At 39.8% G+C, this 23,355-nt stretch overlaps 2 protein-coding genes across 2 annotated transcripts; both read left to right on the top strand.

The window, feature by feature from the left end:
• On the top strand, window positions 1-9,187 carry ptpn2a (protein tyrosine phosphatase non-receptor type 2a). Its single transcript, XM_053326322.1, has 9 exons — window positions 1-343; window positions 1,672-1,762; window positions 1,853-1,953; window positions 2,094-2,192; window positions 3,187-3,324; window positions 3,698-3,907; window positions 4,488-4,679; window positions 5,674-5,873; window positions 6,788-9,187. The coding sequence occupies exons 1-9, from the start codon at window positions 287-289 to the stop codon at window positions 6,975-6,977; spliced, it is 1,278 nt and encodes a 425-aa protein (XP_053182297.1). The 5' UTR covers window positions 1-286; the 3' UTR covers window positions 6,978-9,187.
• An 845-nt stretch (window positions 9,188-10,032) lies between these two features.
• cep76 (centrosomal protein 76) lies at window positions 10,033-21,598 on the top strand. The gene is made up of 13 exons (XM_053326321.1): window positions 10,033-10,145; window positions 10,521-10,676; window positions 10,907-10,991; window positions 11,077-11,301; window positions 11,434-11,619; window positions 13,147-13,244; window positions 13,469-13,597; window positions 14,616-14,807; window positions 17,937-18,103; window positions 19,482-19,641; window positions 20,150-20,323; window positions 20,825-21,042; window positions 21,432-21,598. The coding sequence occupies exons 1-13, from the start codon at window positions 10,083-10,085 to the stop codon at window positions 21,568-21,570; spliced, it is 1,992 nt and encodes a 663-aa protein (XP_053182296.1). The 5' UTR covers window positions 10,033-10,082; the 3' UTR covers window positions 21,571-21,598.
• Window positions 21,599-23,355: the final 1,757 nt, after the last annotated feature.

The raw sequence follows: 23,355 nt of genomic DNA, 5'->3' as shown, positions 1-23,355 counted from the left end.
TGTGCGTGTCAGCAGAAGTCAGTCTCTTAGCAGCAGTCAGTTAGAAGCAGACAGTCAGTCAGTCAGTAGCAGCAGTCAGTCAGTCAGTCAGTCAGTAAGTAAGTAAGTAGTGTGTGGTGCGGTGTTGTGCGGGAGCAGCAGACTCCCCGCAGGGATCCCCAGGGTTATTACACACACACAGAGACGGCTGTTTAGATGGCTGACAGAAAGGAGTAAGTTGGTGAGCGGTGCTGCAAACAGTCTGTGATCATCCAGCAAGTGTGTCGGGGTCACTAATTCCAACACAATGCAGCAGGAATTTGAAGACATCGACTCGTCCGGCAGATGGCAAAACCTTTACAACGTAAGTGTGGACTCCGGAGAGGCCCAGTGTTTCTATGACGATCGGTGGCTAACTTACTTAGCTCGCTAATTTCATAGCGAGTTAGGACAGCTTTGTTAATGTTTGGTAACTTTTAACCCCCCGCACGACTCATTTCATCGTGGTAACGCACTAAATTCATCACATGGTGTAGAGGTTGTGTGTATATATAGCGCTTTGCACTTTAGTGAAGAAAAAACTAGCAATTTGGTGCTAGCCGTGGCTGACTTCCGTAGCTAGAAAACGTGCAGCGGCTCAGTTCTCACAGATGAGCTCAGTTAGCTCATGCTGGCCGACGCTAGCAGACGTCAGCTGCAGTTTCTGAGAACTCATCAGGACTTCCATAGAAAGCGCATGTGTTTTTTTTACCACCAGCTGTCTCAAGAGAGAGAGAGAGAGAGCGCGCTAGCATTTAGTTTATGTTCCGGTGTGACTTTGTGTGTGAGCCTGTAATATATAGCTGTAGCTGCTAGCTGCAGGAGAACATATAACAGGAGATGCTTTGTAGCTCACACTTATTCTGTTTAGAAGTTAGAAAACACTCAGTCACACTCAAAATACCATTGTTACTCCATAAACATTCCCTGTATAGATTAAAATTCTAATAAATGTCTGTAGACTGTAAAAAATGTTCACGTGCTGCTTCAGGGGAAATATATATTTTATAATTAATGTTATAAGATACAAAAACAATATACAGAATCCACTCTCTCACTCAATGATTAACAAAAATGTCGAAGTATAGTGTTACTGGGAACTTAAACAGAAGTGTAACTTGTATATTCTGGGAAGTGGCAGTCTTTCTCAAGTTTACTGTAATGTTGAAACTACACTGCTTGTCTACAAAAGTCTTCTTTTTCCTTTGTTGCATTTCGTTATCAGTATCAGTGTCACTTTATCTGTTACTTCCAAAGAAAAGATAGCAAACTTATTGTCTGACAGAGGTGAAGAGATTATCTTTAACTGCAACACCCCCCCCCCACACACACACACACAAACACACACACACACACACAATAGAAACTATGAGTAGTAACTATGTATGTGACAAACGATAGAACAAAGCAGAGCAGTACATGACATATTTATATAGATGGAATTAGGTCTAATTTATCTAGTTTTGTTTTAGAGGCTGAATAGCACTGGATTATCTATGTGTGTGTTATTTCTAATTATGCAATCTGTCACTGACCACCACTTCACTCAGACAGGATGTATGACATATGTGCACCAGTTCATCTCAAAGTGTGTCTCCCATTTTTACAAAGTGATATTGCGAACTTCCTGTTTGTTTGTCTCTCTGCCAACAGGAAATCCGTAACCAAGCTGGTGAATATCCTTACAGAGTGGCAAAACTTCCAGTGAATCGGAATTTGAACCGCTACAGAGATGTCAGCCCATGTGAGTCTCATGATGAACAATGTAAACAAAAAGTTAGCATTACAGTGTATGACATCCTTGTAACTGCTCTGTGGTCTCTCCTGGTTTTAGATGATCACAGTCGGGTCAAACTCGAAAACTCTGAAAATGACTACATCAATGCAAGTTTAGTCATGGTGGAGGAAGCCCAAAGGGCTTACATTCTTTCTCAGGTGATGTGTAGTAGCATCAATGTCAATACCTGCATTCATTCAGATTTCTGGCATGAGTGCATGTTAGAAATCTGCATGCTACGTACAGCAAAATATGCAAGCTTTAACTTGATGTCCATGTCTTTGTTTTGCTTCCACAGGGGCCTTTAAGGAATACCTGTGGTCATTTCTGGCTGATGATTTGGGAGCAGTGTTCCAAAGCTGTTATCATGCTCAACAGAGTCATTGAAAAGGGATCTGTGAGTATACTGTAGCACCTGCTGATGCTTTTCATACACTAAACCCTCATGTCTGTTTTTATTTAAAAGTTGTGGGCGATATACAGTACATGTGTTGCATCCTTATTTATCTTTATTCATAGCGTTTTGCATGACATGCCTTTGCTGGCTCAGCTCAACTTCCTCATTCATAGGTCAACTGGCGATGACTATCATCATATTTCAAGGAATAGTTGGGAAATACTGTTACTTATAACAACCTCTTATATCCTTGTTTTTAATATGAAGGACTCATTTAGCATACAGACTGTGAACAGAGGGGGAACAGCTATCCTGTATTATCAGCACAAAAACCACAGTGTAAAAATGAAATGTTGTGGTTTGTGTGTATGTATGTATTGGACTATTTCTCACCAAGCAAATAAGCATATTTCCAAAAAAAAAGAGAAAAAAAGTGAACTAATCCTTTTAAGTCTTTGTGAGCAACACTACAAATTTCATGTCATTTTTACATCAGTTTGACTTGTAAAATCGCCACTATTGCACTTGAGGTTAAAGTTCAAGTCAGCATACAGTACAAAGAGGACATGATGAGAAATCTTACACTGACAATAAAAGGCTGGTATAAAGTATAAGCTGCTAATTAGCTCAAATTAATGTAAGTTTAAAACCTTCAAGAATACTTAAGACTCGTGGAAAATAACATATCAACCCTAAATATCTGTTTGGCAACGTTTTTCCCGATCTCATCATGCTTTACAGTTAACTTGTGGAAACAAGCAGGCAAGTCAGAAAAAGTTTAACTACACACTACTATTGAATTTAATAACCCAGAAAGTAAGAAATATAATTTCTGGCATTCTTATGTGAACAAACATTGCGTGTAAACACAATGGGGAAACATAAAGGAAAAACGATGGCGGTCGTGTCCATACATTGTACAATAAGCCGATATTGTAATTGTCGTGACAGGCGTCTTGTTTTCGACTGACTTCATTCAATTCTATCTCAACAGGAAAAGTGTGCGCAGTACTGGCCGACCACAGAGGAGCTACAGATGTCTTTCACGGACACAGGGTTTGTTGTCAGGCTACTGTCAGAGGAGGACCAATCCTATTACACAATTCGAGTGCTAGAACTGCAGAACACAAAGGTGAGCATGAGAGGGAAACGATGAGTGATATAACCTTTTTTTTTTTTAAATCTGGAGCGGTGCATTTTCAGAGATCAGATTTTGGCAGAGTGAAAGCTGCTATTTGTCTACTTAAGCAAACATTGCAGTCCATTACTGTATTTAAAGATAATGCATTGACATGTTTGTGCTTGTGTTGCTTCATCTACATATTCTGAGCATACCTTTCTTAGATTGCATCATCTGATGTGGTTACACCTGTAAATCCAGCATGTATGGAGATGATAAATGCCTGTGTCTTACTGTTATGTGTGTGTGTTGTCAAATCAGCCCATTCTTTCAGAACTCTTGTTTGTACAATCCTCCAATCACACCACACCTTTTTCTACTGCAGACGGGAGAGTTAAGGGAGATCTACCACTTTCACTACACCACGTGGCCTGACTTCGGCGTTCCCGAATCTCCCGCCTCCTTCCTCAACTTCCTGTTCAAGGTTCGGGAATCGGGCTCGCTGGGCTCGGAGCACGGGCCCTCGGTGGTGCATTGCAGCGCCGGGATCGGACGCTCAGGGACCTTTGCCTTGGTGGACACGTGCCTGGTCCTGGTGAGAACAGGGACAATGGGAATGTCACCGAAGGGAAACGTTGCCTAATGTTTACATTGGGAACAAAGGGTTTAAAACGTTACCCAAGAGATTCGAGTTTTGACAAGCCACGCCAGACGAAATGTTGGTACTTCATTAGGGACGGCTGCGCAGGGAGAGGAATCGTGGCATGTTGGTTTTGTTGATTGTTCAGTGAAGCAGAAAAGATGAATGTCAGCTAATACTTGGGAAATGATTTGCAATCCGCTTTTTTCCCCTCTCTTTTCTCAAGAATTACCCTTTGGCGGCACAGAATTCTGGATATCATATTCAAATTATACTCTGAAAAACAAATCCTGGTCTGAAAGGAACCGAAGGATAACTAGCCTAAGTTAAGAGAACATGATTTGGATAGATGCCTGTTAACATATGAAGCGTATACAAATAATGAAAGAGCAGCACCAGCGGCAAAAAGATGAATAAATAATGTCCACAACTGTCACTCAAATGTCAAAGAACTAACATAGGCTCATAGATGCAGCCGTTTGAGCCGCTTTCTAAACAGGTGAAGCCTTTAACTTCCCGCCCGTCTGTTTTGCAGATGGACAGGAGGAAGAACCCATCGTCAGTGGACATACAGAAGGTGCTACTGGACATGAGGGAATATCGCATGGGCCTGATCCAGACCCCAGACCAGCTCCGCTTCTCCTACATGGCTGTCATCGAGGGAGCCAACCTCATCCTGACAGACAACTCAGCAGCAGCAGCAGCTGCAACACAGGCTAGTGTCGTCGTAAGTCAGATGATTAAGAACAAAGCTCAGGTTCAGATCTGAGTCTGTTATGAGATCATGTATTATACACTCTGTGAGTAAGCTCCACACTGACATCTGAAACCAGACAGGTGACTCAATGTTGTTTTCAATAGAATGTAGGCAGATACTGAAACCTTTGCAGCAACCTTTTTGTATGCATTGCATTTATTTGGTTAAGGTACGCTTCAAATCGGGCCCGCAAAGCAAACGGGTGGAGATCCACTGATATTTGCAAAAAATGTTCAGAGAGGAGTTACAAGAAAAAGACTGAAGCATTGTTGCAGTTGTAAGCATGTTTGAGTTTGAAAGTAGGAAAAAAGCTGCAGCAAGGCCTCTCCTCTCTTTTTTTGGAGTAACTATATCTTGCAGTGTCATTGTACATTTTTGGACACAATTCTGCATAGTCCACATAACCTGAAACAGCCTCTCTGCTATTGACTGTAGTTGAGCAGCAATGCCAACTTGTTTTTTTTTCTTTAAATCCTCCCACATGTTATTTAATGTATTGAGTTTATGCAATACAACTGCATTAGAAAAAGAACTAAACTTAACTCCACACACAACTGCCAAGAAATGCAAGTGGTGTCAATTTGTGAAATTGTTTAGTGTTATTATATTTTATATTCTGTGTTAGTATCTGCCCCTAATTCAGTGCATGTGTTTGAGCTGGCTATTCTAAGTCTGCAAAATAAATATGTGTTTTTCAAAAATGAAGGTAATTTTAGTCATTGACAGATCCAAGTATACAGGAGTTTACAATGTTGTGCAGTTTAAAATATTTCATTAGCTTATCTATTATAGCACAGGGCACTTTGTTTCTATCGATTAATGTTTATTTTTTTTATTTTTGTTTTTTAATGTAATAGTTTTGTACTGTTTTTGGGAGGAATGCATTTTTGTGTGTGTTGTTGTTCATGACAGCAGATTGATCATGGAGTTAAAGAGAAAACTTATTCCCTGTTCCCTGTAACAGAACAAGCAGGAAGCGATTACCCAAGATGACTCAGAGCCAGATCTGCCCCCACCACCGCCTCCACCCAGACCTCACCTCAATGACAGCAGGCCCAACGGCCAGCCGGGACCATGCCTGGAGCTGCCAACTGCCTCAGGAGATGACCTGCCTGCAGAGGAACCAGCCAGCCAAGACCACAACGAGGCAGACAACACTGGGCAGTAAGTAACACACATCAGGATTGGCTCACTTTAGGATGATAAGGTTTGAGATACTCAGGTTTTAAAGTGTTGACATACTAGATATGAAAACGAATACTGAAACACTTTACACTCTTAATGTACCGTGAATAGATAATATCATAAGGTCACTTTTTTTAATGGTCCAGTGATTTTCAGATAGAACTTTCAAACTCTGAGAACTCACTTTTGGTTTGAGATTAAAAGGTTCTATCTGCTGAGGTTTCATAGAAAGTGATGATTTTGTTGAAAAAAATTGACAAATGAGTCTCTAGTCATTTGTTTTAATACACAAAATCAATGTATGAACTACTGAGGGGAGTTCAGTAATGTAATCCATGCATTGATTTTACCAACAACAACATTCAAGACAACTGGAAGAAACATTTCTCAATGAATTGAATATTTTCTCTCCTTTTACTACTTTATTTTGTTGTCACTTCTGCCTATTGGCCTTCATTTCAGAACCTGCCTTGTCTTTTTTCTTCTATCAGATTTACTTTTTCTTTTTTTTACTAATCAATTCAGAGGTATCAAATGGTAAGATTAAGCAACATTTCATGGTGGTTCATGGTTTAACCAAAGTCACAGAGCACTGAGGTCACATGGTAACAAGGCAGAACCTGATCCATTTGTCTTCCTTCCCAGCTTTGATGGTGCTTTTTTTAAAGTGTGTGTCATTCCTATTTTCCAGTTAATTCCATGCAAGTTCCATGTAATTCTCAAATGACTTTCAGACCTCCAGAAACATATCATCATTTCCCTCTCATAGTTATATTTGTTCTTCTTAGGAAAGAATTGTTTAGTTGTCTGGCACAGCAGTGGCAACAGTGCATTAAACAGATGGGAGTTTTCACTCACGGTTGTTCACTGACGGCTCGCCCCTCTCATTTCAGTGTCCGAAAGCGACACCGTGAGGAGAGGATCGCCAGCACCTCGCAGAAGGTCCTGCAGATGAAACAGAGACTGACCGACTCGGAGAGGAAAAAAGAGAAGTGGCTGTACTGGAGACCCATCCTGCTTAACGTGGGTGCCGGAGCAGCTCTGGCTGTGGGCCTGCTGGTGTGCTGGATGTACTCCCAGTGAAACACTCAGTCACTGAAAACTGACTCTTATTTTGCACCAGTACCTGAGATTAGGTACTTCTCTAAGTAGATTTAGATGGTAATATGTGCATAACTGAGGGTATTTATTTCTTAAGGTCAAATTGCGGGAGCGCTAGATCAAATGAGTGTGTGTATATTTTTCATGTAAGATCTTAACAAAAATAGTAACATCTCAGGATCTTGGTGCCAGCACGATGATTTGATTTCCTTTCCTTCTTGTCACTGTTGATGAATGTACTGTATCATAGCAAATCGCTTTGAAAAAAACTTACTTAAGGTGCAGTACAAAGAAAAAAAAAATATTCTGACAGTTTATTTTTGCATTTTTTATTTGTAATGGCCAGATGTGTGTTGATCATCTGTGGACACGTTTTACAGTTTGAGTTTCAGAATGACTTGTTGATTGACTGTCCAGCCTACCATAGATATGTAAGAAGTTGAGACCCTAGAGGTCAAGTATGGGAGTTTTTTTGTTTGTTTTTTTCTGTTTATGAAATTTGCATTTCATGCATGCATTTAAAGGTTTTCCAAAGCACCACTTGTTCTTCCATTTACATTGAGCAGGGCATCCCAAATTGGACATACACATATGCGGGTAATAGATTAAAGGTGGTGTTTGTGTTGGTGTTTTAATGATGGTGGAGAACACTGTCTAACATGTCAGTTCAAAATCTCCCATAGGTGTTCTGATGGGTTGAGATGTGGTGACTGAAGGTAATAATATGATTCACATCAAACCATTCAGTAACCCTTCATGCCCTATGGATGGGTGCACTGTGATCCTAGAGGAGACCACTCCCATCAGATAGAAATGTTTCATCATAGGATAAAGGTGATCACTCACAACTACTTTGTATTGATTTGCAGTAACCCTTTCCTCTAAGGGGGCAAGTGGATCCAAACCATGCCAGCAAAATGCCCCCCACAGTATAACAGAGCCAGATCTCCTTGCTGTAGTGGGGCAAGCATACAGACCTGTACCAGTTTTTCCTTTTAATTTGGTGTGTGTGTGTGTGTGTGTGTGTGTGTGTGTGTGTGTGTGTGTGTGTGTGTGTGTGTGTGTGTGTGTGTGTGTGTGTGTGTGTGTGTGTGTGTGTGTGTGTGTGTGTGTGTGTGTGTGTGTGTGTGTGTGTGTCCGTGTGTCCATTTTGGGATGGTTCATGTGGAGCTGCCTTGCTGATGTTTTCAAACTCTGCTTGAATGTCAACCTTTTATTTTATTTTATTTCCCATCATATAAGCACGTATTTTCGTAGGCTTCAGTTATCACACTGATAAGTAGAAAGTTGTCAGGTCCCTCACCGCTTACTTAGTGTGTGTATTTACCCACTGGATGGGTTCCTGTTTGTGTATTTTCAAGTTGATCCCACTGTTTGTTCTCGAGGAAACCAAAGCAAAGCTGTCCGTTTTTTAAAGGAAGGGATACATACAGCCAGGCGAGCTGTTCACTGATGAAACCTTGTAATCCCTTTATGTGGAATGTATTTTCTGTTCGATCTCTGACATAACTGACACCGGCATTACTAAACAATACAATTCGTCGCACCTTTGCATCAACTTCTTAATTTGAATCCACATTATTATCATCGCATTGGTTTTCAATTGACTGGGACCAATTTAAAACTGTAATAGTGCAATTTAGAAGATGGAGCACCTTGGATTGAAATTGTTAGAAGAGAATGATAGCAAACATAAAGTGTGTACATGTTTGTTTGCTGGTTGAGATAGATTTTAATGTGCCTTGAGGTGAGTTAAATGGAAAAAGGGTGTGCTCCAAGAATTCCTAGCATGATCAGTACAGACATGATGTAAGCTGTCCCCATGTAACATTAATAACATGTTTGCACTGTATCGACCGGAGGAGTGAGAGGATAAATTGTACAAGACTCGATTGCACACCAAATGTGTCATGAGCATGTACCGACTCCCGAGATGAAAAAAAAAAAAAGATGTATTGTTGATTGGCTCATTTACCACTGTCAAACATGGCTTTTTACTCCGTTGTCATTTAAGCCAGGAAAAATGTGTTAGACCATAACATTCCATGCATTCTTGTTTTCCACATAAGATTTCAGGGGAGTTTTGTACACTGCTTAACCGCAGGTGAGAATATAACAGATGGTGTTTTGAAAAAAAGCAAACAAAACGTGAAATACTTCTTAAATAAAACATTCACTTTTTTTTTTTCAAACCAAAACCTGCCGTGTTATTTCTTCTGCCCACAGCTCTCCACATCCCTGTACTGTTGTGCTGCTGTACTGTAGTCATAATTTCATTCTGACCATGAGTTTAATCAATGCAGACTGGAGGCCACTCACTGTGGATTCCAGGAACTGATTCAATATTTCAAGAAGAGGCTTTGCTCATATTGACTTCTGTAGTAATTTAATTGTTTTTGTCTGTGGAATGAGGTTGGCACGTGTGGAGGATGAATACTTGGATGCAGCTATCCACTAAAAGAGGATTTGTCCCATTCTGAGTATTATGAATTGAATAATCATATGAAGCAGTAGACATTTAAGGATGGAAGGAATTTAAGTCTGAAAAACTGATTGAATCGAAATATAAAACTAGTCATGGACGAACCATGGCTATAGTAGGTGCATTCATAAGGTAGAGACGTTCAACAGGCCCATGGAAACAAACTACAGCTTGAACTACAAAAGGGTCCTTCCAATTGTTGCAGAACGTGACGAGTGAAGGACGACTAACTCAATCCCTGAATAAAATTGCAACATTTTCTTATTAAAAAAACTGAAATAAACGTATCTTAGAGCGGAAAATATATTAATTGATATCCCAAACGACTTTCAGTTTCAGTACTTTCAGTTTTTGGATATAAATATCTGACATATTGATTTTGCTAGTAGGACATTTTTCAGGCTTAACATTAGCCGCATTCCCGCCTGCTGTTCCGCCACAGTTGAAACCTTCTCCCCGGTTTAAACTGGCAGTTGTTGCTGTCAGGATAAAGAATTAGGTTATGTTAGAGACGAGAAATGATCACCAGGATGAAATATTGCTCAAATTAACAATAGTTATTAATCGTTCCGTTAGTAACGTAGGTAGCTAGCTTAGCAGCTGTAATGTCTCTCCCTCCAGAAAAAGCTTCCGAGCTGAAGCAAATCATTCACAACCATCTGCTCAAGGTGAGCAAACTCAACGTTAAATTGCATTTTCGTACAAGCCTGGACTGCTAAACAATGCACATAATGCGTGATGTACTCACAAAGCCAGATAAATAAGTTCTGTGCCTGTATGTGCCCCAGGATTTTAGAGAAAGCGGTATTTGTATTGACAAACCAGTGGTTATTGTTATAAGCAGAAACTTACTGGAGCTCTGTAAGGTGCACTTCTAACTTCAAGAAGCAAACAGCCTGTCTTAAAATATAAGATACTTCAAAGAAGTAACCGAACAGCAGAGGATGACTATAAAGCCCATATTGGTGATCTCTGAAAAGTCTCTTTGTGACTGTTGTTGATGTGATGTGGTTTTGTTTCATTTGTTGTTCTCTGCTTGTCAGATGGATATTCATGGTAAGATTCGTGAGGTGCTGGCTCAGACTGTGAGGGATGATCAAGGTCCATCACATCGAGGTCTGTCTGAGGCGGATTTTCTACACGCTCTTCAGCGCAGGGGCATCATAGATGATGTGATGAAGGACCTCCACTTTACCCAGGTTGCCCAACACTTAACAGGCAATTTTCAGACTTATATATACTTAATGATACTTACAATAGGAGCTCATTTGAATTCATTTGAAATAGCCTTTTTCTATCTGAATATGGATAATGAGTTGATCTAGAAAGTATTTTCTCTATTGTATGACATCTGTCTCTAACCATAAGTGAGTGAATGATACTGACAGTCATCTTTTCTGTGCTTTTTCATGTTGGTTTGATTTGTTAGGAAGCACCCACAGATACAGAAACAGGATTTCCTCCGAAGCCTGCGACTCACTTTGTAGACAAAGATCTCACTCAACTGAAGAAAAGTAAGAAACATTATTTACAAATTCAAAAAAGAGCACCATAATGGCTCCTTCATAACATTTGACCTATTTTTTTTCTTCGTTTTAGCCAATATTGACCCATCCAGGCGGTACCTGTACCTACAAGTGCTTGGTGGTAAAGCCTTTTTGGAGCACCTCCAGGAGCCAGAGCCTTTACCTGGTCAGGTGTGCTCTACATTCACACTTTACCTCCACTTCCGAAATCAGAGGTTTCGCTCAAAGCCAGTGCCCTGCGCCTGTGAACCTGACCTGAAGGAGGGCTTCCTCTTAGAGATCCACAGAGATGGCATAGGTACAATTAAATCAGTGTTTTAACTTTAACGCAACCCCACTCTTCTTCTTCATATACTGTTTCAAAAATGTTCAATGTCAATTTCTCCTTTGAACTTATTCTGTATGTATGTCATCACTTTTGGTACCACAGGAGAGGGCAGTAAGATGGCAGATGCAACTGCCATGCTGTCCATGTGTGACCCAGTTCACTTGGTTTTGATCAAGACAGACACCTCCAGTGAGACGACACTGGTATCGTCCTACTTCCTGGACTGGAGGACAGTCCTCAGCGTGCCCAGTGGGAAGTCCTGCATTGCTGTGGAGCTGATGGGAGTTGGTATGCAAGAGTGATTCAGTAAATAGTTATAGAGTGTTTATTTAATTACTAATTTCTTTATTTCCTGTGAAAAGACCGAAACCAAGAATGTGTTAGTGTGTTAGTCTCTCAATACTTTCAGGACTTTCGGATCATGCACTTTGTCCTACTGAACATGTCAACTTTGTTACTGATCATAAATATATAGGTGCATTTTTTTAAAGGTTCTGTAGCTTCAAAAAACAGCTGTGTTTTGAAGCTTTTAGGAAATAATTGATGGGTTGAAATGTTCATTGAAGAAATTTTAAATAAAAAGTATAAAGCACAGAAAAATCAACAAACCTAATTTGATAAAAAACACCAATATACATAGCTGAAAAGAAGAAGTAGAAACTTATTCAATATTGAATGTATCCACTATTCATTAAATAATAATATTTCTCTATATATTAATAATTAATATATTATATTCTTGTATACATACATAGATTTATACACACATCTGTATTTATATGACATGTATTCTTAATCATTTTTATGCACCCATATATACAATGCCTACTTGTCTTTATCCTATATAAAATGTGATAAAATAAAGTGTATTAACTAGTTAGCTTTATATTGCAGAAATATATATTATAATTATAAACTAACATGACCTTTTATAGGCATAAATTGATGCATCATTTAACCAATTGAGTGAGTCTGTCAGTAGGAAAGTGTGTGTGTGTGTATGTGGGAGTTAAAAGTCATATTCATGGTAATGTAGAAACAGTGTGACTCATTGATGTGTGTTTAGCAGTTTTTGAACAACAATATAGCTCTATGACACATGAATTAGACATCAGGATTTGGACCCACACACACACACACACACACACACACACACATACACAATACATAAATTGTTAGGATCAGTTGATTGACAGTTTTGTTGGATCATGGGATTTATTGACTATAAGAAAATTGACATTATCACAAGCCTTATCATTGAAGAACTAATTACTGTATATTCTAGCCTACAGTGTATATACTATCTGTAGTTGATGGTGTCATGACATGGAGCTAAAGTGAAAGCTGTGATTGTTTTACAGTCAGTATGTTGACACAGTGCATTTCCCCACATTGACAGATAAGAACAGAAGAACTTAAATCAACCCCAGCGGAGCACACACACACATTAACACATGCACTATATATGTCCATAAAGCACATGTTAAGTAGTTCAAATGCTAATTAAGTGCATATTAACAAAATGCATAGTATCAAGTAAAAATGTGCTAGAGGCAGTCAGCAGTAGGAAGTAGGGATGGGAAGATTTGCAGAGAAACAGGATGTGTGTGTGTGTGTGTGTGTGTGTGTGTGTGTGTGTGTGTGTGTGTGTGTGTGTGTGTGTGTGTGTGTGTGTGTGTGTGTGAGATCAGGGATTTCATTGGCCCTCTGAAAAGTGTGTTTTGCTTATGTGTAGTGGCCAGCTTTCTTCACAGCTTTAAGTGACACATACACTAACACTTATATTAAAATATTTGTGTGAATTTGTCTCTCCAGGAAGTGAAAGCAAACTCCCAGCTGGTGTTTTGACGGTCAGTCTGGAGCTCTACCCCCCTCTCACAGAGACTCTAAACACTGACATCATCAGCACACAGGTCAGGACAGTGGAGTCTCTTTATATCTGTCTGTTATCCCTCTGTTTATTCATCTGCTTCATTATTCATTAATAAATTCAGCCGCTGTGAGCTCACAATGAATCAATGCAACACAACTCATCTTCTTCAGGGCTGGCAAAGCTCATTGATACAAAGGCAACACTGTAAGAGCAACATTGTGGGCTCTATATTTAGTGATTGATGTAACTGTATTCCTCATCCAGCAATCACTGGAGAGGCAGAGGACAGCGGAGAAGGAAAGGCTCTTCTTGGTTTATGCCAAACAGTGGTGGAGGGAGTTCCTGGAGATCCGCCCATCACACCAATCCAAAATGGTCAAGATCTTTGCACAGGTTGGTCTGAGTTTATGGGAGAAAATGACACAATTCCACTACATAGGATATTTTTCCTAAAGCTTAACGAGGCAGTTTCTTTACTCATTTTCAGTACCAGCAGACATGTAGAGTGAATTAGAGCTGTAACAGTCAGATGATTCATTGTTTGGTTAGTTGTCATGAAATTAATTGACAACCATTTTGATAACAATAAACCTATACATATCATCAGTATTATTTTTCAAGCAAAAAGGCCAAATATTCTCTGATTTCAACATCTCAATATTGAAAATCCACTACTTTTCTTTATCATATGTGACCATGGATTAAAGATCCCAATTGCAAACATCACCACAGGCTCTGAGAAATTGTGGAAGCCATATTTTTGGCAGATTAATGATGCAGATAATTGTTGGTTGCAGCCGTTGAGTGAATAGCATGAGTTCAGAGTGTTAAACATATACACAGAGGCTGATCAGAAAGCTGCTTAGTAGGCCTGTCACAATAATTATGTTATCAGCTTATCGTACAATAACGTAATTATCAACATATATGGACTTATTATATGAGACATGGACATGACCGTGATCATTTTTTTACCTCAGTATTGCCACACTTCACATTAGCATTCATGTCACATTGTCTAAACAAGTAGTGTCCTCCATTCCTCACTGTGTACGTCCTGAGTGGAGACTGTAGAACAATTAAAGGTTAATAACTCTGTCCCCAACCATAATGACAGTCTGTGTTTTTACACAAGTGTAGCCCCCACTCTCCAATCCCACCCCCCACACCCCCTTGCATTATTATGCTATTATATAATCATTATATCAGTGGTATAAAATGATCTTCAAATGATAATAATATTGTTTATCACGATTATTTCTGAGACAATATATCGTCCAACAAAAGAAGTTATTGTGACAGGTCTACTGCTGGGTGTTAGTGATTTAGGTAAAGGGCCTCTCATATTCCTAACCAGTTTGAATCCAGAGCTTCTTGAATTCATATCAGACTCCTCTTGCTACGTCTGCAGGATGAGAACGGCGTCAACAGGCCCGTCTGCTCTTATGTGCGTGTCCTCAGGGCGGGCCGCCTGCTAGAGAGCCCTCGACAGGCGGCCCGCTTTGTCAGCCTGCTGGCCCAGGAGAAGGCCCCCGTGGTGGGAGGAGGAGGAGGCAAGCAGGAGCAGTGGTGCACATTAATGGCTTTCCTTTGCAGAGGGAAGGTAAGGACAAGTGGCCTGGACTCATTATTCAAATGACAGCACACTCACTGTCCTGCTAGATCCTCGTTGTCAAAGATGGAGACAGTGGCACAGTTATAGTTGTCCCTGCCAAGGATCAAGTGCAGTAGTCATTCTCTTTTCTGATTAATAATAAATCAAAAGTTTTTAAAGTGTCAACACAGTAAGATTTATTTTAAACCTCATTGTGTTACATCATCTCCAACAAGTCAAGTGAGATGTTTCAGAAAGTGTCTGCTATATTATTATTATTGGATTTAGTATCTTGTTTGTGACATACTGTCTATGAATAAGTGCAAGGCGGCTATCCAAATTCTCCATTTGGCCTTTCTTTAACAGCACCGTCATGTTATTGTTACGGAGTGTAAATTTCCCTTTGCTCTGTCAGACTGTCTAAACAGCATGGATCTAACAGCACATTAGTTCTAATGAGTAAACCTCTCTGAGGATAATAACATAACTAAGACATACTATATTTTTCTGCTTTGTTGATATGATGAATGGAAATGACTGGATATTCAAGTCAGTTATGATCTTAAGGGAAACAGAACTTGATTTAACGGTGTATTGCAGTTTTTCTCCCTTTTTGTTTTCATGCATTGTTACAACTAAAAGCCCAACTTTGGGGATGGTGACACAAAAACTAAAAGATTTGTTCTGTGCTCTCAAAACTTGTCTCAAAACAATAAAAAGCACATACAAGAAGAAAAGACAGCAACAAAAAAAGTCCACAGGCATCTGTTTATGGATCCATATTTTTGCCTTCCATGCACTGCAGGTCATAGTTTTCCATCCTCATCACACCCACTCTAGCATTCTCCCTGGTCACACACCTCAGATAAAGTGTGTGTAAAAAATGTTCTCTGAGAATAACTACAGTGATGTAATTTCAGGCCAAGTCTATTACCTCCGAGATATAACCAAACTTGAAAAAGAGACTGGTGTGAAAACAATCCAGAATTCATTAAAATTTAAGTGCATTTTGAGTCTTAGAACACAAATCAATAAATAAAACTGTGATCGTATTTCCCTTTTAAAAGCCCTTGAACTCATATAACCTCAGTTTGGCCACTATGACTACAATGTGTAATGTCTTGAATTAAATATTTTCCTTGCCCTGGGAAAAGTTCAGTTTTGCTCCACGAGTCTAAAAAGTATCGTGTAAACTTGGCCCGGCCGCATCCTCGTGTCGTTTCTGAGCACAACTGATTGTGTCATTTCTGAGAAAGCAGGAGCTGACTGACTGATGCATTTTCATCTCGCTACAAGATACCAGGGAATTTCCCAGACCACCGCGGGATAAATGCTCCCTGCCTCTCCCTGCCTCTCCCTGCCTCTCCCTCTCTCCTGCGAACGGCTGGCAAGACAGACACAACACAACTCTCACAAAGTGGCCCTTGTCAGCTGTGATTTATGACTTTCATTCCAGGGAAAATTAATTTAGCCTCATCAGTCCCCAGCCTGTTCCAACGCTGCCGTCCATATTAGCACTTCTGGAGAACATCTATCATTTTGACTCGCCGATACCCGGAGCCAGCAGCAGCAGCAGCAGCATCAACAACAATAGCACCAGCACAAGCCTCAAGCTCAACCCAGGCCTCTTTACCAGAAAAGTTGTACTAGTGAAATAAGAGTTGCTCACTGTCATGGACTATTTGATTACTACATAGTTTATTTCCTCTCCAGTAGACTTTCTTGTGTGTGTTCAACACTTCTGAGAAAAGCCAACAGCAGAGAGAGAGCAGGATATTGTATTTCTGTTTAAACACACCGTTGTAGCAACATGATGTATTAGACAAGAGACAGGGATGATGTAAAGACGGCGTTAAATATTTCTAAAAATGTGGACTTGGAATATATCACAGTTTAAAAGCCACATACACTCACTGTATGATTAATACGTTTGTTCCACCTTTAATGGTTTTCACTTTTAAAGATATTCCAGCAGTGACATTAAAGGTGGTCAATACATTCTTACACTATATCTTGCCCAGCCACCAGGAACAGCATAAGAGGCTAATTTAAATATGGAAGTTCAGTCTTGATATTTTGGGACAGCATACAGTATTGTACAAAAGAAAATAAACTCTTAGCTTGTAAAGCTTTCAACCACAAAGGTCTTTTGCAGCGAGACGCATTGTTCTGAGAGGAGAATCTGTTTCAGCTTTGCAGTTCTATAAAAGTGCATGACTGAAATCAAACGGGGGGAAAAAACCTGTTAAAGACAAAAAGGGGCGCCCTGTTAGCCTCCTGGTTAAGACGCATACCGCAAAACCACAATGCTCCTCCATTTGACCTTTCTTTCATGACATAACACTCTCTCTACCCCTGTTTCCTGTCTCTTTCACACTTTAAACTGTCAAAAAAGGCACACACACAAAAAAAAGCTAATGAAAAAGTTCACACCCATGCTAGCAACTTAGCCGTACTCAGTTTTACAGCGGCTCTAAATGAGCTACATGCTAATGTTAGGAAGCTTATATGCTCACAAAGAAAACATGCTTATGTCTAGCAGTTGCATTGTTTACCGTCTTAGTTTAGCGTGTTAGCATGTTGCAAGCCAATTTGACGTGATGATGTTGCTAGATGAATGGCTAAGGGAAGTTAGCAAGGGAAGCTAGCATAAGTCAGTCTGAAGGGAACATGTATGTCTGTTTCTGATTTCATGGCAATTCATCCAATAGTTGTTGAGATGTTTGACTCAAAATTACAAATGTAAAGCTCATGGTGGCGCTAGAGTCAAAGTCAGTGTTACAGTCAAGTTATTACCATGAATGTGTTAGATTTTATGCCAGTTTTTCTTGTAGATATTTTACTGGGAAATGTCAAAAATAAGTGAAAAATTTGGCTTTCTGGTATTGCCAGAGGAAAATGCAAGGGGATGACCATACTTGATAATACCATGAATGTCTGTACAAAATTTCATAGCAATCCATTCAGTAGCTGTCAAGATATTTCAGTGTGTACTAAAGTAATGGACCAACTGACAAGCTGATATCGCCATTCGTAGAGCCACTCAGCCTTCACCGAGTTAGAGAAAACACTTAGCTATAGTTTCTACATTTCAATCTCTGGAAAAGAGCTGAACTCATAATTGTTTGTCGTCTCCAGGGAGACTGTGAGGACCACGCCACCTTGCTGTGCAGCCTGCTGCTGGGCTTTGGCCTGGATGCATATGTGTGTGTGGGCACCAAAGCCAAAGGAACACCACACACCTGGGTCCTGACCAGAGGTACTGATGGAAGCATCACCTTCTGGGAGAGCCTGACTGCACACAGGTTAGATTTCTTTCTTTTTTTCTCTGCTCAAGTCATGTCATCATTGCCCCCCTCCCTCCCTGTCATCAGAGTTAAGGGCCGTCCACACTGAGAATGATAACTATAACGATAACTATGAATATATAGTTTTAAATATCGTTCTAATTCAAGTGCATGGTGGAGTCCACACCACAACTATAATGATAACGATATTGTTGGAATCACTTTCAGAGCAATTTTAGGAACAATAAAAATTCTGACAGTCAATCAAAATCCTTCCCCTGACTATTTATTTGAATGCAGCTTTGCTCCTTTCTCACCATGGACTAACATGCTGTAAATTAGAGCAGGATGACACCCAGAGGTGACTTCTTTATATAGGTCTTTATTATTACAAAGATACTGGAACTTTGTTTCTCTGTTATAATCTTAAAAAAAACAACAGCAACAAAGATAGTGGACCTTTGTAAGAAGATCAGTGCTCATACTGTGTCCCTGCCACAGCACTGCACTTCAACATCTGCTGCAGCTCAGTTTGGTCTGTAAATACTGAAACATCAACTAGTGTCTGAAATACTTCTGATCAACACACTGAAAATGCAGCACATTATAGACATTATTGTGGAGGATATTTAAACATTGCAGAAGGAGGAGAGTGTTGGTGTTGGAAGAAGTCTTTTGTTCTTCAGAAACAAAATATTAACTTATAAAACCACAGAATATTAAAGAGACTGTTTGAACTACACTGAGTTTTTGTTTTTGGTTCAGTTAGCTCATTGAGTAATCTTTGTGCGTTAGTCAGCAGGATATCCATCAGTGCTTTTCCTTGGAATTGGAAGGTCAGGCTTTGGTCCAAGGAACAGTTTATTACATTTTGCTGATAACCCTGTGATTCTGTCCGTCAATTATTGTGTTTTACTGTGGGAAGAATGGAGATAGACTTTGTTTCATATCTAACAAGTATGCTGATAGAAATATGGTTTACCAGAAAGCATTAGTGGATTGTGTTCTCAAACTATTTTATAGGTGTTTTTAGGAGCTTTTTATGGTCTTCATCTAAATTTCACAATTTTGTCCTTAAAGACTTTTATTACTAGTGGTTTTGTTTTATTACATTCATGATGGTTGTATTTTTATTTGAATTTGAATCCTTATACTCTGGAAAGGCATAAAAACATCTCATTAGCTGGAACCCACCATGAAGCTTTGAGCTGATTTACTGGAGCTACAGTATATTTTATCACTACATGGAAAATGACGTGATTCAATGAGTTGTAACTATTGTACAGTTACAGTAAATCTGCAAAAAAACAAGTTGTCATATCATGTGACATACAAATAATTTTTTTAATGTGTTTGTAATGAGATTGAATCAGCTTGTTGCCTCGTGTATGATCAGATACCTGCATCGGGCTATAGACCCGGATGCCCCACCGTTGGCCCCTCAGCCCAAACCCTCGTCCCCCTACCGCACTGTGGGCTGTGTCTTCAACCACCAGACCTTCCTGGCCAACTGCCAGCCCTCTGACGCTGTGGAGCTCTGTGTCTTTGACTTCCAGGTATCTCACTACCATCACCGGATAGACCAAATTAAATACACTCCACTTACATTATTCATGGCACATTGTCTCTGTTATTCTTTTCTAATTATTAAAGCACTTTGCTGTTAAAAAAATCCCACTGAAATATCATTAGAGTGTTCATTTGTTTCACTGGCAGGTATTATGATAATAGTCAGGGCCAGGTTTGGTGAAATGAGTTTCAGTATGAAAATGTTCATTTATGGCTGCAGATCAGATTGGATAGAGAATATGTAATCAAATAGATAGTGGTGATTTTAAGTCAGACCGGGGGCAGAAGAAGCCTAGAGTGCAGAGCAGTGGAAGACGTCCAGGTTTAATCATCAGACCTGTGGTCAGTATGCAAGTAGTGAAATTGAATCTGCAACAGCTCCAGCCGCAGTGTGCTGCTTCCACCGTGTGAGCAGAGGAAGTAGCCCCAGATAAGAGCATCAACTAAATGGCTGTTGGTTGTTTTTTGTTTTCTCCCTCTTTCCCTCTCTTTCAGAATCAGTCTCGGTGGAAAGCAATGAGCGAAGAGGCTCTCAAGTCTGTTTGTGCCCCAGGTTCCACCACCTCTCTGCCCCCTCTGCCTCCACTCTGCGCCCCATCTCTGGATGCTGCTGCTGCCAGCAACCAAATGGAGCTGGAGATGCGGTACCTGGTCTCCGAGTACAGGAAGGTAATAATAATAATAATAATAATAGGTGAGATTTATATAGTGCCTTTCACAAACCCAAGGACGCTTTAAAAAGGATAAATCAAACAAATGAATAAACAAAACAAACAAACAAACAAAACAATCAAGACTGAGCAGGAGAAGAGAAGTGTTCATTGAAGAGAAAGGTTTTTAACTGGGACTTAAAAATGGAAATGGAGGGGCAATCACGGAGGGAGAGAGTTCCAGAGCTTGGGGGCCGTGGTGCTAAAGGACCGGCCTCCCAAGGTGGATAGTTTGGTGCGTGGGACTGTGAGGAGGAAAAAACACATTGCTGTAGTAAAAAACACACTGCTGTAGTAAAAAACACACTGCTGTAGTAGTAGATAATCAATCTTGAGGTTTGGGAGTTTTTAGATGATGTTTAACTCTTTTGCCCTGTGCTGAGGAAAAAAAAACTGATGCTCAGATAGCCTGTTATAAAAAAAATATGTAAGATGTGCTGAAATGCATTATGTCCTCCAGGACTTGGAGCTGGCGACAGTCTGGGACGACCACCTGTCCTACCTGCTGTCCTCGGCCTTGTCGGCCTACGAGCTGGAGCGCTGCAGTGGCGTCTCCTGCGGCAACGAGGAGTTCCAGGACGCAGTGAGGAGGGCGGTGCCCGACGGACACACCTTCAAAGGCTTCCCCATCCACTTCCTGCATCGCAATGCTCGTAGAGCCTTTGCCACCTGCCTCAAGTGAGCTGGGGACACACTGGGGGGTCAGCAGGGTGTACATACAGTACGTGTGGCTAGAAAGTCCACGGGGAGTCAATTTCACATTGGCAGTGCTCCATTCTGTTAGAGTATCCTTGAGTACAGTCAGTACAACCATCCATGCCAGATACAGAAAGGTTAGAAGTCACGGCAGGAGCAGACATGACTCAAAAGTTCCTTAAAAGAAGAACTAATCATAAAAAGTACGACTATATAACAAATGCCAAAAAGTAATTGAAACCAGATATATTGTTGTGTTTATGCAATGATGTAACAGAGCCATGAATGAGGCTGTGAGGAAAACTTGCATAGTGACCCAATTTAATGTCAATTTCATTCAGTTTTTTGTTTTCTTTCTTTCTTTTTGCCAGGTCTCCATTCTGTGACGAGATAGTGTGTTGTCGTGGCGACAGTGTGAGGCTGGCAGTCCGAGTTCGGGTGTTTGTCTATCCAGAGAACACATGTGCAGTGTGGCTCATGTTCGCGTGTAAATATCGCTCTGTGCTCTGACCAGCTGACCCTGGACACACACTCACATCTTCACCAGGACACCACATGTACAATGCAGCGAGGCTTTCACTTTTAAGTCCAATAGACTCATTATATATATGTACAGACAACATATACACATGCTTCAGAATTGTATTTATGTCTATTTTTGTAAGTAAATAAAACGTTTTAATTTGTACTGTGTACTTGTTAGAGGTTTTTCTATTTTCCAATATATGTTATATATAAGTTTTTGTTTTGTTTTTTAAACCAGATTAATGATTTAGCTTTAAATTTGCCTAAATGATGCAGAAAAGTTCTAAATATGTTTTTGCATATCACAACAGTTTAAATTTGCTCAAGTCTTAACACACAAAATGCTACATTTCTAATTTTGGACTCAAATGCTGAATATCTATATCAAATTAGTCAATGCATCGTGCACATGCTTTGTTAGTGAGTGTCACAACAATGCAACAGTTTATATGTTAATCACACAATTTAAAAACAATTATGCTATCGGTCACTAACTTCAATTCCACAAGATTACATACATAATATAATGAGAAAAAAATACAGTATGTGCATCAGAAGTCAGTATTTGAAATGATGTAGGATTAGAATGACCTTTGAAATCTTGTATTTATTAACAGGCTCTTACTGTAAATATAGACAGTCAAGTCTAGACTCTGACTTTACAGTAAATCCTACATTCATACAAGAGAGAATTATGAGAGACTGGTCCTGCTCTGTATATAGCATATGTAGGTTTTATTTAAGATACTAAACCTCAGATATTTATATCATTTGTAAGTTTAATGGTTGAAAAGGGTCAAAGCTCCAGCAGCACTTGCAGTATACAGAACAACTTTATTGTTAGACCAACACATTTCAGCTTGCGGCCTTCATCAGGGTCATCATAAAACACATTACAGACAGCATTTAAATAGGGTCGTTAAAAAGCAGGAAAAAAGGTTTAAAATGTACAAAAATTAGCCAATTATGTTCATCCAGACATAAAAGCGTAAGTGTAATGGTTGAAAATAGGGTAAGCTACAGTAACTATGGAAAGTATATAGAATTAAGTCACAATTTACATACATAACTGTAACAGACACTCAATACATTGCAACTATTTTACAGTAATACAAAGAAAAGAAACTGTTTTTTGTTTCTTTACTTTTCACTACTGCCATAAACCGGAGATAGAAAGCAGTGGTGGTGACGTCAATCAGCGTCACTGCTGCTCAAAAATTCTTAGAAGCACCTGCTGCACTGAGCCAAATATGTACTGAAAGTCTATCAGTGTCTTTCACTTTGCATTTTGTGACTCATCAGGTCATTTTGATTCTTTTTGCAGAATGAAACGGAGCCAAACCAGCTCTAAAATATTGGTAGTATGTTGACTTGTAATACGTGAACACACCACTAGATGGCGGTTTAGGACTAAACTTTGGCGTGCTGCATGCGACTGCAGCCGTTCAGGCCTTTACTCTTACAACTCATAGAGGCATCTTTGAATACAGACTGGGTAACATGACTGGTCACTTCACAGGTCCACCCCAGCATTCACTGACTCACAACATGCATAAAAATCAGTGGATGTGGATTGAATAAATAGAGGTGTATAACAAAGGCAGACTCATGAAGAAAAACTCTTTTAATCATGATATTTTTTTTTAAGGATCAGGAGGACAAACCACAGTGAAGCTATTATTCTGGCTTGAAACGCCACAGGCAATTGTTGACTTCTGATTTGAAGGCTGCCTGATTGTGAAATTGCAGAGAGGGGCAAAGTGACAGCTG

This window comes from Scomber japonicus, chromosome 10 (assembly GCF_027409825.1).
Source record: "Scomber japonicus isolate fScoJap1 chromosome 10, fScoJap1.pri, whole genome shotgun sequence".
Lineage (NCBI taxonomy): Eukaryota > Metazoa > Chordata > Actinopteri > Scombriformes > Scombridae > Scomber > Scomber japonicus.
Note: the sequence above shows the minus strand (reverse complement) of the source record. Positions and strands in the feature narration are given on the sequence as shown.

Bases quoted from the DNA above. Each gene is read 5' to 3' on its own strand.
- ptpn2a (XM_053326322.1), top strand. From the start codon at position 287: ATGCAGCAGGAATTTGAAGACATCGACTCGTCCGGCAGATGGCAAAAC. The intron at 2,193-3,186 runs GTGAGTATACTG...CTATCTCAACAG, and splicing joins GAGTCATTGAAAAGGGATCT to GAAAAGTGTGCGCAGTACTG. The intron at 3,325-3,697 runs GTGAGCATGAGA...TTTCTACTGCAG, and splicing joins TAGAACTGCAGAACACAAAG to ACGGGAGAGTTAAGGGAGAT.
- cep76 (XM_053326321.1), top strand. From the start codon at position 10,083: ATGTCTCTCCCTCCAGAAAAAGCTTCCGAGCTGAAGCAAATCATTCAC. The intron at 14,808-17,936 runs GTAAGGACAAGT...TGTCGTCTCCAG, and splicing joins CTTTCCTTTGCAGAGGGAAG to GGAGACTGTGAGGACCACGC. The intron at 21,043-21,431 runs GTGAGCTGGGGA...TCTTTTTGCCAG, and splicing joins GCCTTTGCCACCTGCCTCAA to GTCTCCATTCTGTGACGAGA.